Source organism: Panulirus ornatus, chromosome 39 (assembly GCF_036320965.1).
Source record: "Panulirus ornatus isolate Po-2019 chromosome 39, ASM3632096v1, whole genome shotgun sequence".
Classification (NCBI taxonomy): domain Eukaryota; kingdom Metazoa; phylum Arthropoda; class Malacostraca; order Decapoda; family Palinuridae; genus Panulirus; species Panulirus ornatus.
The window spans coordinates 12,367,257-12,383,495 of record NC_092262.1 but is presented as its reverse complement, the minus strand read 5'-3'; the positions used below and the strand labels follow the sequence as shown (position 1 = coordinate 12,383,495).

The 16,239-nt window shown below is 41.9% G+C and overlaps 1 protein-coding gene across 2 annotated transcripts in view; it reads right to left on the bottom strand.

The window, feature by feature from the left end:
* Positions 1 to 255: 255 nt before the first annotated feature.
* LOC139761148 (uncharacterized) overlaps positions 256 to 16,239 on the bottom strand; it is a 61,893-nt gene continuing 45,909 nt past the window's right edge. For both annotated transcript variants that reach the window (XM_071685106.1, XM_071685105.1), the window contains exons 16-17: positions 8,154 to 8,263; positions 256 to 4,813 (exon numbers count right to left, since the gene is read on the bottom strand). In XM_071685106.1, the coding sequence (XP_071541207.1) occupies positions 4,768 to 4,813; positions 8,154 to 8,263 (156 nt within the window). In that variant the 3' untranslated portion in view covers positions 256 to 4,767. The remainder of the gene's footprint in view (positions 4,814 to 8,153; positions 8,264 to 16,239) is intronic.

Here is a 16,239-nt window from a genome sequence, read left to right as displayed (position 1 = left end):
TCGCTACCCTAAGCTTCATCAAGGTAGCGCCAAGAAAAGACAAAAAAGGCCACATTCGTTCACACTCAGTCTCTAGCTGTCACGTGTAATGCACCGAAACCACTGCTCCCTATCCACATCCAGGCCTCACAGGCCTTTCCATGGTTTACCCCATACATTTCACATATCCTGGTTCAGTCCATTGACAGCACGTTGACAACATAAAATGAATTATTTTAGTTGTTTTTCATATCTCTGGTATGAATAATACACAGATTGCTTTCTTCTCATTTATTAACGAGTACAATAATCAAGCGTGGAGGACTTACATTTTTTTTAAGAGGGTGTCTGAATGGCCAGCACTGAATTGTAGCTTGCAAATTTTTTAGTTAATTTCTTTCCAAAGAAACTTTTGAGTTCACTTAAACTCTTACAGTTCAACACACAGAGGATGGGAAATGAAAGACTAGCTATAAGAGGATCTACATATCAGAAGTGAAGGGAGGAAGAAGGTGCAAGGTACTAAGGAGGAGGAGAAAGGATGGGATGAATTTTTTTTTTTTTTTTTTTTTATACTTTGTCGCTGTCTCCCGCGTTTGCGAGGTAGCGCAAGGAAACAGACGAAAGAAATGGCCCAACCCCCCCCCCATACACATGTATATACATACGTCCACACACGCAAATATACATACCTACACAGCTTTCCATGGTTTACCCCAGACGCTTCACATGCCTTGATTCAATCCACTGACAGCACGTCAACCCCGGTATACCACATCGCTCCAATTCACTCTATTCCTTGCCCTCCTTTCACCCTCCTGCATGTTCAGGCCCTGATCACACAAAATCTTTTTCACTCCATCTTTCCACCTCCAATTTGGTCTCCCACTTCTCCTCGTTCCCTCCACCTCCGACACATATATCCTCTTGGTCAATCTTTCCTCACTCATCCTCTCCATGTGCCCAAACCACTTCAAAACACCCTCTTCTGCTCTCTCAACCACGCTCTTTTTATTTCCACACATCTCTCTTACCCTTACGTTACTCACTCGATCAAACCACCTCACACCACACATTGTCCTCAAACATCTCATTTCCAGCACATCCATCCTCCTGCGCACAACTCTATCCATAGCCCACGCCTCGCAACCATACAACATTGTTGGAACCACTATTCCTTCAAACATACCCATTTTTGCTTTCCGAGATAATGTTCTTGACTTCCACACATTCTTCAAGGCCCCCAGAATTTTCGCCCCCTCCCCCACCCTATGATCCATTTCCGCTTCCATGGTTCCATCCGCTGCCAGATGAAAATAGTTTGGGAATATAGGGTCCTCAGCACTCATTCAGGTGAGTCATGTATGTTACAGAATAAACTGGATCAATGTGGAATATGGGGGTGACTCACTCTCAGTAGGTTGAACCAGGGCACATGAAGTGGCCAAGAAAACCAAAGAACAATCTGTGGGAATTGGCTGTAGATGGTAGGCTCGGGTTTCGGCACATTACACTGACATGTATAATGTGCTAGAGAATGGATTTGTACAGATGATGTTTTTGTTCCTGATACAAACTTACGAAGGTGGGAGAAGCATCTAGGTATGAAAAAACATAAATCATTATTATTACTATTGTGTATAATATGATAGTGTATGAGAGAGGTTTAGTAATAGTAAGTAAAGTTTGATTGAGACTGCCAAATATGGTGTGCTGATATGGTTTTCACATATGAAGAGGATAAGCAAAGACTGACTGACTTATTGGTTATGTGTCAGGTGTGGAGGGAACATGGGAGAGGTGGAGAATGAGACAGATATAGAACACTAAAGTGAAGAAGGCTTTGGAGTACAAGGGCCTGAACACTCCTCAGGAAGCACGCACGGGATAAAATGGACTGGAACATTGTGTTGTATTGGGAAGGCAAGGTGGTGTGTGGGCTAAGCCAGAGCCCGCAAACACTCAGATAAACCATGTTATAGTCTGATGGACTGAGCTATACTCTGGTCTTGGCACATTTTACATGACAGCTAAAGAAGCGATGTGTGCAAATGAGGCCAATACTAAAATTTCACCACCAAAGTGGGTAATGCAGCTGATTTTCTAGTATAGTAGTACAGTAGTAGTAGTAGTAGTATAGCAGTACACTTTGGCTAGTTAGGATTATCCTTGGTACATATGGCCTATAGTGAGGTGCCTGAGGATTGACAATGTCTGTATAGTGCCAGTGTACGAAGGCAAGAGGGAACAAAAGTAAATTTTTGAATTACAGATGTGTTTGTTGAGTACACTTGTTAAGTTTTATGGGCATGTTATGCACAAAGCATCACACTGGAGAGTACCAGAGTGGTAGAGGATATGTAAATCAGGTGTCTACTTTGAAGATTCTGTGCGAGTAACACTTGAGAGAAAGAGAAGCATTTGCATTTGGCCTCTTTTGGATCTGGAGAAAGCATAAGATAAGGATGAAGGTGGGAGAAAAGCTACCAGAAGCAGTGAGAAGTTTCTGTCAAGACAAAGTCAGGCCTGTGTGCAAGTAGGAAGAGAGGAGGGTCAACAGTGCCAGGTGAGGGTGGCTCTGTGGCAAGGGCGTGATGCTATCACGGCTTGTATGGTGAGGAAGATTATGTGAGGGTCTTGGAGAGATGGGTGACTTTGCAGTCTGTTGGAAAGGGGTGTATGTAAGGTATGCCAGTTGCTGTTTGCTGAAGACACATCTCAAGTGGGGAAACTGCAGAAAATGGTGTCCAAGTTTGGAAGCGAGTATGAAAGGAGAAACTTGAGAGTTAATGAAAATAAAAGTAATATAAAGTTTAGCAGGGGAGAGAGATAAGTTAGTCAGAGTGTGAGTTTGAATGAAGAGAACTTGCAGAAGGTGGAGTGTTTCAGATACCTGGAAGTGGTCAAGGCAGCAGATGGAAACATGGATGCCGAAGTCTGCAATAGGGTGTGTGGCTTGGGCTAAAGTTCTGGGTGCATTAAGGAGTCTTCTGAAAGAGAGGTAACTGTCTGTGAGGGCAAAGATGGATATGTTTGATGGTATATCATTCTTGGCAGTGCAAGCCTTAAATTAAAAATAAAGCAGAAAATGCATGTGTTGAGGACAGTATGTGGAGGGAGAAGGGTTGATCATGCAAAAAAAGATAGGTAAAGTAAAAGAGAGGTGTGGTAGTAAAAAAAAAAAATATAATTAAGACAGCAGAAGAGGGTGCACTGAAATGGTTTGGATATATGGAGAGGGCGAGTGAGAAGAGGCTGACTCATACTTACTTGCAATAATTAAAACTAAGAGGGTATGCATGTCACAAGGAGAAAGGGAAGACAAGACAAGAGTTTGCTGGAGTGACATGGTATTCAGGCAGTGGCATTGCCGTTGTTGGAATGCGCGAAAGGCAGGTGAAGCAGTGAAGGAAGACCACAGAAAGGGCTGTAGAGCTTGGTGGTGGATAGAGAGCTCTGATTCAGTGCATCATACATGACAGCTACAGAAAAGATGAAAGCAAACGAGGCCACTTTTCCATCTATTTCCAGTGCTTCCATGCTATGTAGGAAATGGTGATCAGTATGAAAAAAGTGGCATTGGAGTTATGTTATGGAGACACTTTTGCCACGGCCACCTCCTTCAGGGAGTTCCAAGAGGGAATTGGCATCAGAGAGATAGATAGATGACAGGCAAAAATTTATTTTTCATAAGCTTTGACATTGCCAGCTTTAGGAACAGATGCCCTGGCTATTTTTTCATGGGCTGCATGTCTACTTGTAGTCTTCAAACAGTGGAGAGCTTTTACAAGCTGTTGTAACAACTGCACTGGATATGATTATCGACTTCTTTGTAAAACAGTATAATTAGTACATAATATAGTTCCGTACATCATTAGTGTAGTATAAATCTATTTGTTTGCCGAAAGTAAATGGATAAGCTCAACAATATGTCTCAAGTGGAATACAAGAGATGAGGTAGCCACTAATTAGTATTACCCCTCTAGATGATGCAACAGAATAAAGAATGCATATTTTATATGACATCCTTAAACAGTCACATGTTTAGGAAAGAAATCCAATTTTGTATTATTCATGGTCAACAGTGTCAGATAAAAGATGCTGAAATGGTCACAAATTTGGTAAAATGAATCTAAACAACTGTCAAAATGCAATTTTTAAATTTACCTCGTCCATTATTCCTGAGACACATATGTGGAACCGACACATTTTCAAGTCTTCTGATGTTACAGTGCATGAGTATAAACAGTACCATTAACACTCTTTTCTCTAAATCAACTTTTAATCTGAGGATCATGGGTAAAAGCCTCTAACCCACAACTGGCCTGAAAAATCAATACATTCCCTGAACACCTATGCATGCAAAACTGACTTACAACAGGGTGGGAGATGTGTGAGATGGGATGGTACTTTAACAAGTTAGTGGCTGACAACAGTTGAACAATCATTAGCAGAGGTGACTGTATTAACACTACCGCTGTTGAAAATATCAAAAAATATAATTTAGTTTTACAATTAATATGCATTAACAAATCTTTCCACTTAATCTACTTTATCTGGGCAAGGAATAATGGTGATAGTCAATGCCCTATGTTTGCTTTTGGGCTACAAAATACTGTATATCACAACAATTAATATATTCCTCACTAACACACTGATTGGTTATAACTGCAGCTTATTAAGAACAGCACTGGAACCTTAAATCTGAATACAGATATGGTAAAGGAAGGGAGATCAGCAACCAGATAGCACAGCCACAGTGTTAAAGGTCATTCCATTGTTCTCTCATCACAGTGGGGCAATGAAGCTGTTGGCATCCAGGGCTTTCAGGTAACTGGAGGAAGCAAATAACCAAGATTACTCTTAACATAATAAAATTATCTGTAACATTGACAATAAAAACGGATAATAGTGATTACTTCCATATCTATGGCTGCCAAAAGTTCCTTGATATCCAGGAGCCAAAAGAAAACTCTGATTCCCTCATACCATTCCTCACTGATTTTTGCAATTTACATGGTGGGAGGGATAACAACTTCCTAACCCTAATGACCCTAATGGTTTCTGAGATTTCTAAGGTAAGGAAGAATGGGAAGCCAGAAATGAAGGATAGCTCTTGCCCATTCCAGCTGTCCTTGGAGACATTACGAAACTCTAGGTCAGCCTTTTATCTGAGGTACATCATGGAATGTAAAATTGAAATAGGAATGCATGTAAAAAATCTTTTCCTGATGGTCCTTTCTATGGTGTCATCATTTTATTTATATATTTATTATACTTTATCGCTGTCTCCCGCGTTAGCGAGGTAGCACGAGGAAACAGATGAAAGAAATGGCCCAACCCACCCACATACACATGTATATACACACACGTACACACACACACATGTACTTACCTATACATTTAAGCGTATACATATATATACATACACAGACATATACACATGCACATAATTCATACTTCCTGCCTTTATTCACTTCCGTCGCAACCCCGCCACACATGAAATGACAACCCCCTCCCCCCACATGCTTGCGAGGTAGCACTAGGAAAAGACAACAAAGGCCACATTCATTCACACTCAGTGTCAAGCTGTCATGTATAATGCACAGAAACCACAGCTTTCTTTCCACATCCAGGCCCCACAAAACTTTCCATGGTTTACCCCAGATGCTTCACGTGCCCTGGTTCAATCCACTGAAAGCACGTCGACCCCGGTATACCACATCGTTCCAATTCACTCTATTCCTTGCACACCTTTCATCCTCCTGTATGTTCAGCCCCGATCGCTCAAAATTTTACACTCCCACTTCTCGTTCCCTCCACCTCTGACACATATATCATCTTTGTCAATCTTTCTTCGCTTATTCTCTCCATGTGACCTAACCATTTCAATACACCCTCTTCTACTCTCTCAACCACGCTCTTTTTTACTACCACACATCTCTCTTACCCTTTCATTACTTACTCGATCAAACCACCTCACACCATACATTGTCCTCAAACATCTCATCTCCAACACATCCACCCTCCTCTGCACAACCCTATCTATAGCCCACACCTCGCATCCATATAACATTGTTGGAACCACTATTCCTTCAAACATATTCATGTTTGCAGTCCGAGATATTGTTCTCACCTTCCACACATTCTTCAATGCTCCCATAACTTTTGCCCCCTCCCCCACCCTGTGACTCACTTCCATTTCCATGGTTCCATCCGCTGCCAAATCCACTCCCAGATATCTAAAACACTTCACTTGCTCCAGTTTTTCTCCATTCAAACTTACCTTCCAATTGACTTGTCCATCAACCCTACTATACCTAATAACCTTGCTCTTATTCACATTTACTCTCAGCTTTCTTCTTTCACACACTTTACCAAACTCAGTCACCAGTTTCTGCAGTTTCTCACCCGAATCAGCCACCAGTGCTGTATCATCAGTGAACAACAACTGACTCACTTCCCAAGCCCTCTCATCCACAACAGACTGCATACTTGCCCCTCTCTCCAAAACTCTTGCATTCACCTCCCTAACAACCCCATCCATAAACAAATTAAACAACCATGGAGACATCACGCACCCCTGCCACAAACCAACATTCACTGAGAACCAATCACTTTCCTCTCTTCCTACTCATACACATGCCTTACATCCTCAATAAAAACTTTTCACTGCTTCTAGCAACTTGCCTCCCACACCATATACTTTTAATACCTTCCACAGAGCATCTCTATCAACTCTATCATATGCCTTATACAGATCCATAAATGCTACATACAAATCCATTTGTTTTTCTAAGCATTTCTCACATACATTCTTCAAAGCAAACACCTGATCCACACATCCTCTACCACTTCTGAAACAACACTCCTCTTCCCCAGTCTGATGCTCTGTACATGCCTTCACCCTCTCAAAAGATAGTTTGCTTAATTCTAATCAAACTGTTGTTACTTTCTACATGCAGCAAAGGTACAGATACCATAATCAATTACCTAAGATCTCATAACTTCAGGTAGTAGTAGTCAGTAGGAACATTAGTTAAGAACATCCAGAAACATTGCTAGAGTTGCCCTGTGCCAGTGGCTTGTTAAGGGTGACACTAAAAGGCCATGAAGTGGCACTGCAGATCACCAGTTATGTAAACTCTTACCATGGCCACCCACATTAGGGAGTTGTAAAAGAGAACGGTCATTTGGGATATATAAAGATAGATGAATTATGCCAGGGTATATAAACCAATCCTCTAAAGTAACAGTATGCTGTGTAATATCATCAGGATGCATATTAGATACTAGCATATCTAATAAAACCTAGTTGTGAGGTGGGATCAAGGAAAGTGCCCAGATTCCTAAAAGTCCAGTGTATCAAAACTCAAATTACTTAAAAAAAAGTATGGGTTTACTTATACCTGTTACGTTACAGACCATCTATATCTTTTCATGTTTCAAAATATTATTTCAAAAATATTTTTCAAAAATTACAGTCTTTATCCCTGGGGATAGGGATGAAAGAATGCTGCCCATATACTCCCTGCCTGTCACAGAAGGTGATTAATAAGAGAGGGAGTGGGTGGCTGGAAATCCTCCCTTTCTATACTGCTTTCCAAAAGAGAGAGCAGAGCAAGGAGTCAAATGAGGAATTTCCCCTATAAGACTTTGTCATCTGTTCTTGATGCTACCTCACTCATGTGGGAAATGGCAAGCATGTATGAAAATAAAAAGGATATGATACAGTCTACAGTCATAAAGATAAAAGACCACATTGTAGATGGAAGGAAAAAATGAAAGATTTTGAGTGATCAGGGCCTGAACATGCAGGAGGGTGAAAGGCACTATGGGATAGAGTGAATTGGAAAGATGTGGAATACCAGGTAAACTTGCTGCCAGTTGACTGGACCAGGGCATGTGAAGCAGCCAGAGTAAACCATGGAAAGGTCTGTGAGGCCTGACTATGGACAGGGAGCTGTGGTTCTGGTGCATTACCATGACAGATAGAGAATGGATGTGAGCAAATGAGACCTTTCTCCATCTGTACCTGCACTACTTTGCTAATGTAGGAAATAGCAATCAAGTATGAAAGAAAAATAGATATATTCTGTACACAGATAAATTTTGATTTAGATCAGTTCATACAGTTTTTCTATTCTTTATATGCAAGTCTTAATCATACTCACCTTGGATTGTGCTCCTCAACACGACCTCTGAGGATGTTTGGTCCAAGAAGTTGTGAAATCTGTGTCAAGCACTGGCTTGCTGCAGACGATGTCAGGGCATTTTCACATTCCTGAAATAAGAGGAGTTTCTGCATATCAATGGCTTAACATCATCATACTCTCTTTAAGATGCATGACAGAGCACAAGTAACATATCTAATAATGAAAGACGATATTTATTTAACAATCGCCATTTTCCGCGTCAGCAAGGTAGCGCCAGGAAACAGACGAAGAATGGCCCATCCACTCATATCCACATTATATATACATACATATTATTTACATTTATATTATACTTTGTCGCTATCTCCCACGTTAGCGAGGTAGCGCAAGGAAACAGACGAAAGAATGGCCCAACCCACCCACATACACATGTATATACATACACTTCCAAACACCCACATATACATACCTATACATCTCAACGTATACATATATATATATATATATATATATATATATATATATATATATATATATATATGAAATGACAGCCCCCTCCCCCCCCCGCATGTGCGCAAGGTAGCGCTAGGAAAAGATGACAAAGGCCCCATTTGCTCACACTCACTCTCTAGCTGTCATGTATAATGCACCGAAACCACAGCTACCTTTCCACATCCAGGCCCTACAAAACTTTTCATGGTTTACCCCAGACGCTTCACATGCCCTGGTTCAATCCACTGACAGCACGTCGACCCCAGTAAACCACATCTTTCCAATTCACTCTATTCCTTGCTCGCCTTTCACCCTACTGCATGTTCAGGCCCTGATCTCTCAAAATCTTTTTTCATTCCATCTTTCCACCTCTAGTTTGGTCTCCCACTTCTCGTACCCTCCAACTCTGACACATATATCCTCTTTGTCAATCTCTCCTCACTCATTCTCTCCATGTGACCAAACCATTTCAAAACACCCTCTTCTGCTCTCTCAAACACACTCTTTTTATTACCACACATCTCTCTTACCCTTTCATTACTTACTCGGTCAAACCACCTCACACCACATGCAGTCCTCAAACATCTCATTTCCAGCACATCCACCCTCCTTCGCACAACTCTATCTATAGCCCACACCTCGCAACCATATAACATTGTTGGAACTACTATTCCTTCAAACATACCCATCTTTGCTTTCCAAGATAACGTTCTTGACTTCCACACATTTTTCAATGCTCCCAGAACTTTCGCCCCCTCCCCCACCCTATGATTCATTTCTGCTTCTATGGTTCCATCTGCTGCTAAATCCACTCCCAGATATCTAAAACACTTCACTTCCTCCAGTTTTTCTGCATTCAAACTTACCTCCCAATTAACTTGTCCCTCAACCCTACTGTACCTAATAACCGTGCTCTTATTCACATTTACTCTCAGCTTTCTTTTTTTCACACACTTTACCAAATTCAGTCACCAGCTTCTGCAGTTTCTCACCCGAATCAGCCACCAGCGCTGTATCATCAGCGAACAACAACTGACTCACTTCCCAAGCTCTCTCATCCACAACTGACACGCTTCCCAAGCTCTTTCACCCACAACAGACTTCATACTTGCCCCTCTTTCCAAAACTCTTGCATTCACCTCCCTAACAACCCCACCCATAAACAAATTAAACAACCATGGAGACATCACACACCCCTGCCGCAAACCAACATTCACTGAGAACCAATCACTTTCCTCTCTCCCTACACGTGCACATGCCGTACATCCTCGATAAAAACTTTTCACTGCTTCTAACAACTTGCCTCCCACACCATATATTCTTAGTACTTTCCACAGAGCACCTCTATCAACTCTACCATATGCCTTCTCCACATCCATAAATGCTACATACAAATCCATTTGCTTTTCTACATACACAGACATATAAGTACATACACTTGTACATATTCATACTTACATGCTTCCCAGTGCTACCCCACCCCAAAGGAAAAAGCATTGCTACCCCACCAGGAAAAAAAGACAAAAAAGGCACATTCGTTCACACTCAGTCTCTAGCACTGCAACTACTGCTCCCTATCCACTTCCAGGTCCCACAGACCTTACCATGGTTTACATCAGATGCCATTAACAGCACATCGACCCAGTATACCACACTGTTCCAATTCACTCTATTCCTTGCACGCCTTTCACCCTCCTGTATGTTCAGGCCTTGATCACGCAAAATCTCTTTCACTCCATCCTTCCACTCCAATTTGGTCTCCTGCTTCTTGTTCCTATTCCTTGCACGCCTTTCACCCTCCTGTATGTTCAGGCCTTGATCACGCAAAATCTCTTTCACTCCATCCTTCCACTCCAATTTGGTCTCCTGCTTCTTGTTCCCTATACCTCTGATACATATATTCTCTTTGTCAATCTTTCCTCACTTATTCTCTCTATATGTCCAAACCATTTCAACACACCCTCTTCGGCTCTGTCAACCAAACTCTTTATTTCCACACATCTCTCTTACCCTTTCATTACTTACTCTATCAAGCCACCTCACACCACATATTGTCCTCAAACATTTCATTTCCAACACCACCCTCCTCTTAACAACCCTATATATAGCCCATGCCTCACAACCAATATAACACTGTTGGAACTACTGTTCCTTCAAACATACCCATTTTTGCTTTCTGGGATAATGTTCTCTCCTTCCATACATTCTTCATTCATCACTCCCAGATCCTTCACCTCTCCCCCACCCTGTGACTCACTTCCAGGGTTCCATCCACTGCTAAGTTCACTCCCAGATATTAAAACACTTTACTTCCTTGAGTTTTTCTCCATTCAAACTTACATCCCAATTAACTTGTCCCTCAACCCTACTGAACCTAATAACCTTGCTCTTATTCACATTTACTCTCAACTTTCTCCTTTCACACACTTTTTCAAACTCAGTCACCAACTTCTCCAGTTTCTCACATGAATCAGCCACTAGAGCTATATCATCAGCTCCCTAACTACCCCATCCATAAACAAATTAAACAACCATGGGGACATCACACATCCCTGCCACAGACTGACATTCACTGAGAAACAATCACTCTCCTCTCTTCCTACTTGTACACATGCCTTACATTCTTGGTAAAAACTTTTCACTGCTTCTACCACATATGTCATTTCAGCTACAATTTTGTAAACACATTCCAAGTCCAAATTCTTATTTCAATCTTTTTCCTAATGCAGTAACTTTCAGCACTGATGCCATAGTCATTCTTCTGTTCTCTGCGTGTGTCTTATCTGCTTGCATAATCATGGGAATATTACAAATGGGAAGATAAAACATCAGAAGGGTTAGGGAAAATGATTTGGTAAACAGAGAAGAGGTAGTAAAAGCTTTGTGGAAGATGAAAGCCGGCAAGGCAGCAGGTTTGGATGGTATTGCAGTGGAATTTATTAAAAAAGGGGGTGACTGTATTGTTGACTGGTTGGTAAGGTTATTTAATGTATGTATGACTCATGGTGAGGTGCCTGAGGATTGGCGGAATGCGTGCATAGTGCCATTGTACAAAGGCAAAGGGGATAAGAGTGAGTGCTCAAATTACAGAGGTATAAGTTTGTTGAGTATTCCTGGTAAATTATATGGGAGGGTATTGATTGAGAGGGTGAAGGCATGTACAGAGCATCAGATTGGGGAAGAGCAGTGTGGTTTCAGAAGTGGTAGAGGATGTGTGGATCAGGTGTTTGCTTTGAAGAATGTATGTGAGAAATACTTAGAAAAGCAAATGGATTTGTATGTAGCATTTATGGATCTGTATAAGGCATATGATAGAGTTGATAGAGATGCTCTGTGGAAGGTATTAAGAATATATGGTGTGGGAGGCAAGTTGTTAGAAGCAGTGAAAAGTTTTTATTGAGGATGTAAGGCATGTGTACGTGTAGGAAGAGAGGAAAGTGATTGGTTCTCAGTGAATGTAGGTTTGCGGCAGGGGTGTGTGATGTCTCCATGGTTGTTTAATTTGTTTATGGATGGGGTTGTTAGGGAGGTGAATGCAAGAGTTTTGGAAAGAGGGGCAAGTATGAAGTCTGTTCTGGATGAGAGAGCTTGGGAAGTGAGTCAGTTGTTGTTCGCTGATGATACAGCGCTGGTGGTTGATTCATGTGAGAAACTGCAGAAGCTGGTGACTGAGTTTGGTAAAGTGTGTGAAAGAAGAAAGTTAAGAGTAAATGTGAATAAGAGCAAGGTTATTAGGTACAGTAGGGTTGAGGGTCAAGTCAATTGGGAGGTAAGTTTAAATGGAGAAAAATTGGAGGAAGTAAAGTGTTTTAGATATCTGGGAGTGGATCTGGCAGCAGATGGAACCATGGAAGCGGAAGTGAATCATAGGGTGGGGGAGGGGGCGAAAATCCTGGGAGCCTTGAAGAATGTGTGGAAGTCGAGAACATTATCTCGGAAAGCAAAAATGGGTATGTTTGAAGGAATAGTGGTTCCAACAATGTTGTATGGTTGCGAGGCGTGGGCTATGGATAGAGTTGTGCGCAGGAGGGTGGATGTGCTGGAAATGAGATGTTTGAGGACAATGTGTGGTGTGAGGTGGTTTGATCGAGTAAGTAGCGTAAGGGTAAGAGAGATGTGTGGAAATAAAAAGAGCGTGGTTGAGAGAGCAGAAGAGGGTGTTTTGAAATGGTTTGGGCACATGGAGAGAATGAGTGAGGAAAGATTGACCAAGAGGATATATGTGTCACAGGTGGAGGGAACGAGGAGAAGTGGGAGACCAAATTGGAAGTTGAAAGATGGAGTGAAAAAGATTTTGAGTGATCGGGGCCTGAACATGCAGGAGAGTGAAAGGCGGGCAAGGAATAGAGTGAATTGGATCGATGTGGTATACCGGGGTTGACGTGCTGTCAGTGGATTGAATCAGGGCATGTGAAGCGTCTGGGGTAAACCATGGAAAGTTGTGTGGGGCCTGGATGTGGAAAGGGAGTTGTGGTTTCGGGCATTATTGCATGACAGCTAGAGACTGAGTGTGTACGAATGGGGCCTTTGTTGTCTTTTCCTAGCACTACCTCGCACACATGAGGGGGGAGGGGGATGGTATTCCATGTGTGGTGAGGTGGCGATGGGAATGAATAAAGGCAGACAGTGTGAATTGTGTGCATGGGTATATATGTATGTGTCTGTGTGTGTATATATATGTGTACATTGAGATGTATAGGTATGTTTATTTGCGTGTGTGGACGTGTATGTATGTACATGTGTATGGGGGTGGGTTGGGCCATTTCTTCTGTCTGTTTCCTTGCGCTACCTTGCAAACGCGGGAGACAGCGACAAAGTAAAATAAATGAATAAATAAATAATTATTATACTTTGTCGCTGTCTCATGCGTCAGCGAGGTAGCACAAGTAAACAGACGAAAGAATCGCCCAACCCACCCACATGCACATGGAGATACATACACGTCCACACACGCACATATACATACCTATACAATTCAACGTATACATATATATATATATATACATACACAAACATAAACATATATATATGTACACATGTAAATAATTCATACTTGCTGCCTTCATTCTTTCCCGTCGCCACCCCACCACACATGAAATGACACCCCCCTCCCCTTGCATGCGCGCGAGGTAGCGCTAGGAAAAGACAACAAAGGCCACATTCTTTCACACTCAGTCTCTAACTGTTATGTATAATTCACCGAAACCACATCTCCCTTTCCACATCCAGGCCCCACAAAACTTTCCATGGTTTACCCCAGACGCTTCAAGTGCCCTGGTTCAATCCATTGACAGCATGTCAACCCCAGTATACCACATCATTCCAATTCAGTCTGTTCCTTGCACACCTTTTACCCTCCTGCATGTTTAGGCCCCGATCGCTCAAAATCTTTTTCACTCCATCCTTCCGCCTCCAATTTGGTCTCCCACTTCTCCTCGTTCCCTCCACCTCTGACACATATATCCTCTTTGTCAATCTTTCCTCTCATTCTCTCCATGTGACCAAACCATTTCAAAACACCCTCTTCTGCTCTCTCAACCACACTTTTTATTACCACACATCTCTCTTACCCTTTCATTACTTACTCGATCAAATCACCTCACACCATATATTGTCCTAAAACATCTCATTTCCAAAACATTCACCCTCCTCCGTACAACTGTATCTATAGCCCACGCCTCGCAACCATACAACATTGTTGGTACCACTATTTCTTCAAACATACCCATTTTTGCTTTCTGAGATAATATTCTCACCTCTCTCCAAAACTGTTGCAATCACCTCCCTAACAACCCCATCCATAAACAAATTGAATAACCATGGAGACATCACGCACCCCTACTGCAAACCAACATTCACTGAGAACCAATCACTTTCCTCTCTTCCTACTCGTACACATGCCTTACATCCTCGACAAAAACTTTTCACTGCTTCGGGCAACTTGCCTCCCACACCATATATTCTTAATACCTTCCACAGAGCATCTCTATCAACTTTATCATATGCCTTATACAGATCCATAAATGCTACTTACAAATCCATTTGTTTTTCTAAGTATTTCTCATACATTCTTCAAAGCAAACACCTGATCCACACATCCTCTACCACTTCTGAAACCACACTGCTATTCCCCAATCTGATACTCTGTACATGCTTTCACCCTCCCAATCAATACCCTCCCATATAATTTCCCAGGAATACTCCAAAAACTTATACCTCTGTAATTTGAGCACTCACTTTTATCCCCTTGCCTTTGTACAATGGCACTATGCAAGCATTCTGCCAATCCTCAGGCACCTCACCATGAGTCATACATACATTAAATAACCTTTCCAACCAGTCAACAACACAATAACCCCCTTTTTTAATAAATTCCACCGCAATACCATCCAAACCCACTGCCTTGCTGGCTTTCATTTTCTGCAAAGCTTTTACTGCCTCTTCTCTCTTTACCAAATCCTTCTCCCTAACCCACTCACTTTGCACACCACCTCGACCAAAACACCCTATATCTGCCACTTTATCATCTAACACATTCAACAAACCCTCAAAATACTCACTCCATCTCCTTCTCACATCACCACTACTTGTTATTACCTCCCCATTATCCCCCTTCACCGCTTGTTATTACCTCCCCAAGAGGCCCCCTCACCGATGTTCCCATTTGTTCTCCCGTCTTATGCACTTTATTTATCTCCTTCCAAAACATCTTTATATTCTCCCTAAAATTTATTGATACTTTCTCACCCCATCTTGCATTTGCCTTCTTTTTCACCTCTTGCACCTTTCTCTTGACCTCCCGCCTCTTTCTTTTATACTTCTCCCAGTCATTTGCATTATTTTCCTGCAAAAAACGTCCAAATGCCTATCTCTTTTCTTTCACTGATAATCACTTCTTCATCCCACCACTCACCTTTCTAATCTGCCCACCTCCCACGCTTCTCATGCCGCAAGCATCTTTTGCGCAAGCCATCACTGCTTCCCTAAATACATCCCATTCCTCCTCCACTTCCCTTACGTCCTTCGCTCTCACCTTTTTCTATGCTGTACTCAGTCTCTCCTGATACTTCCTCACACAAGTTTCCTTCCCAAGCTCACTCTCACCACTCTTTTCATGCCAACATTCTCTCTCCTTTTCTCAAAACCTCTACAAATCTTCATCTTCACCTCAACAAGATAATGATCTCCAGTTGCATCTCTCAGCACATTAACATCCAAGTCTCTCTTTCACGTGCCTATCAATGAACACGTAATCCAATAACGCTCTCTCCTAATTACATACATATATTTCTGTATATCTCTTTTTAAACCAGGTATTTCCAATCACCAATCCTTTTTCAGCACACAAATCTACAAGCTCTTCACCATTTCCATTTACAACACTGAACACCCCATGTACACCAATTATTCCCTCAACTGCCACATTACTCACCTTTGCATTCAAATCACCCATCACTATAACCTGGTCTCGTGCATCAAAACTACTAACATACTCACTCAGCTGCCCCCAAAACACTTGCCTCTCCTGATATTTCTTCTCATGCCCAGGTGCATATGTACCAAAAATCACCCATCTCTCCATCCACTTTCAGTTTTACCCATATCAATCTAG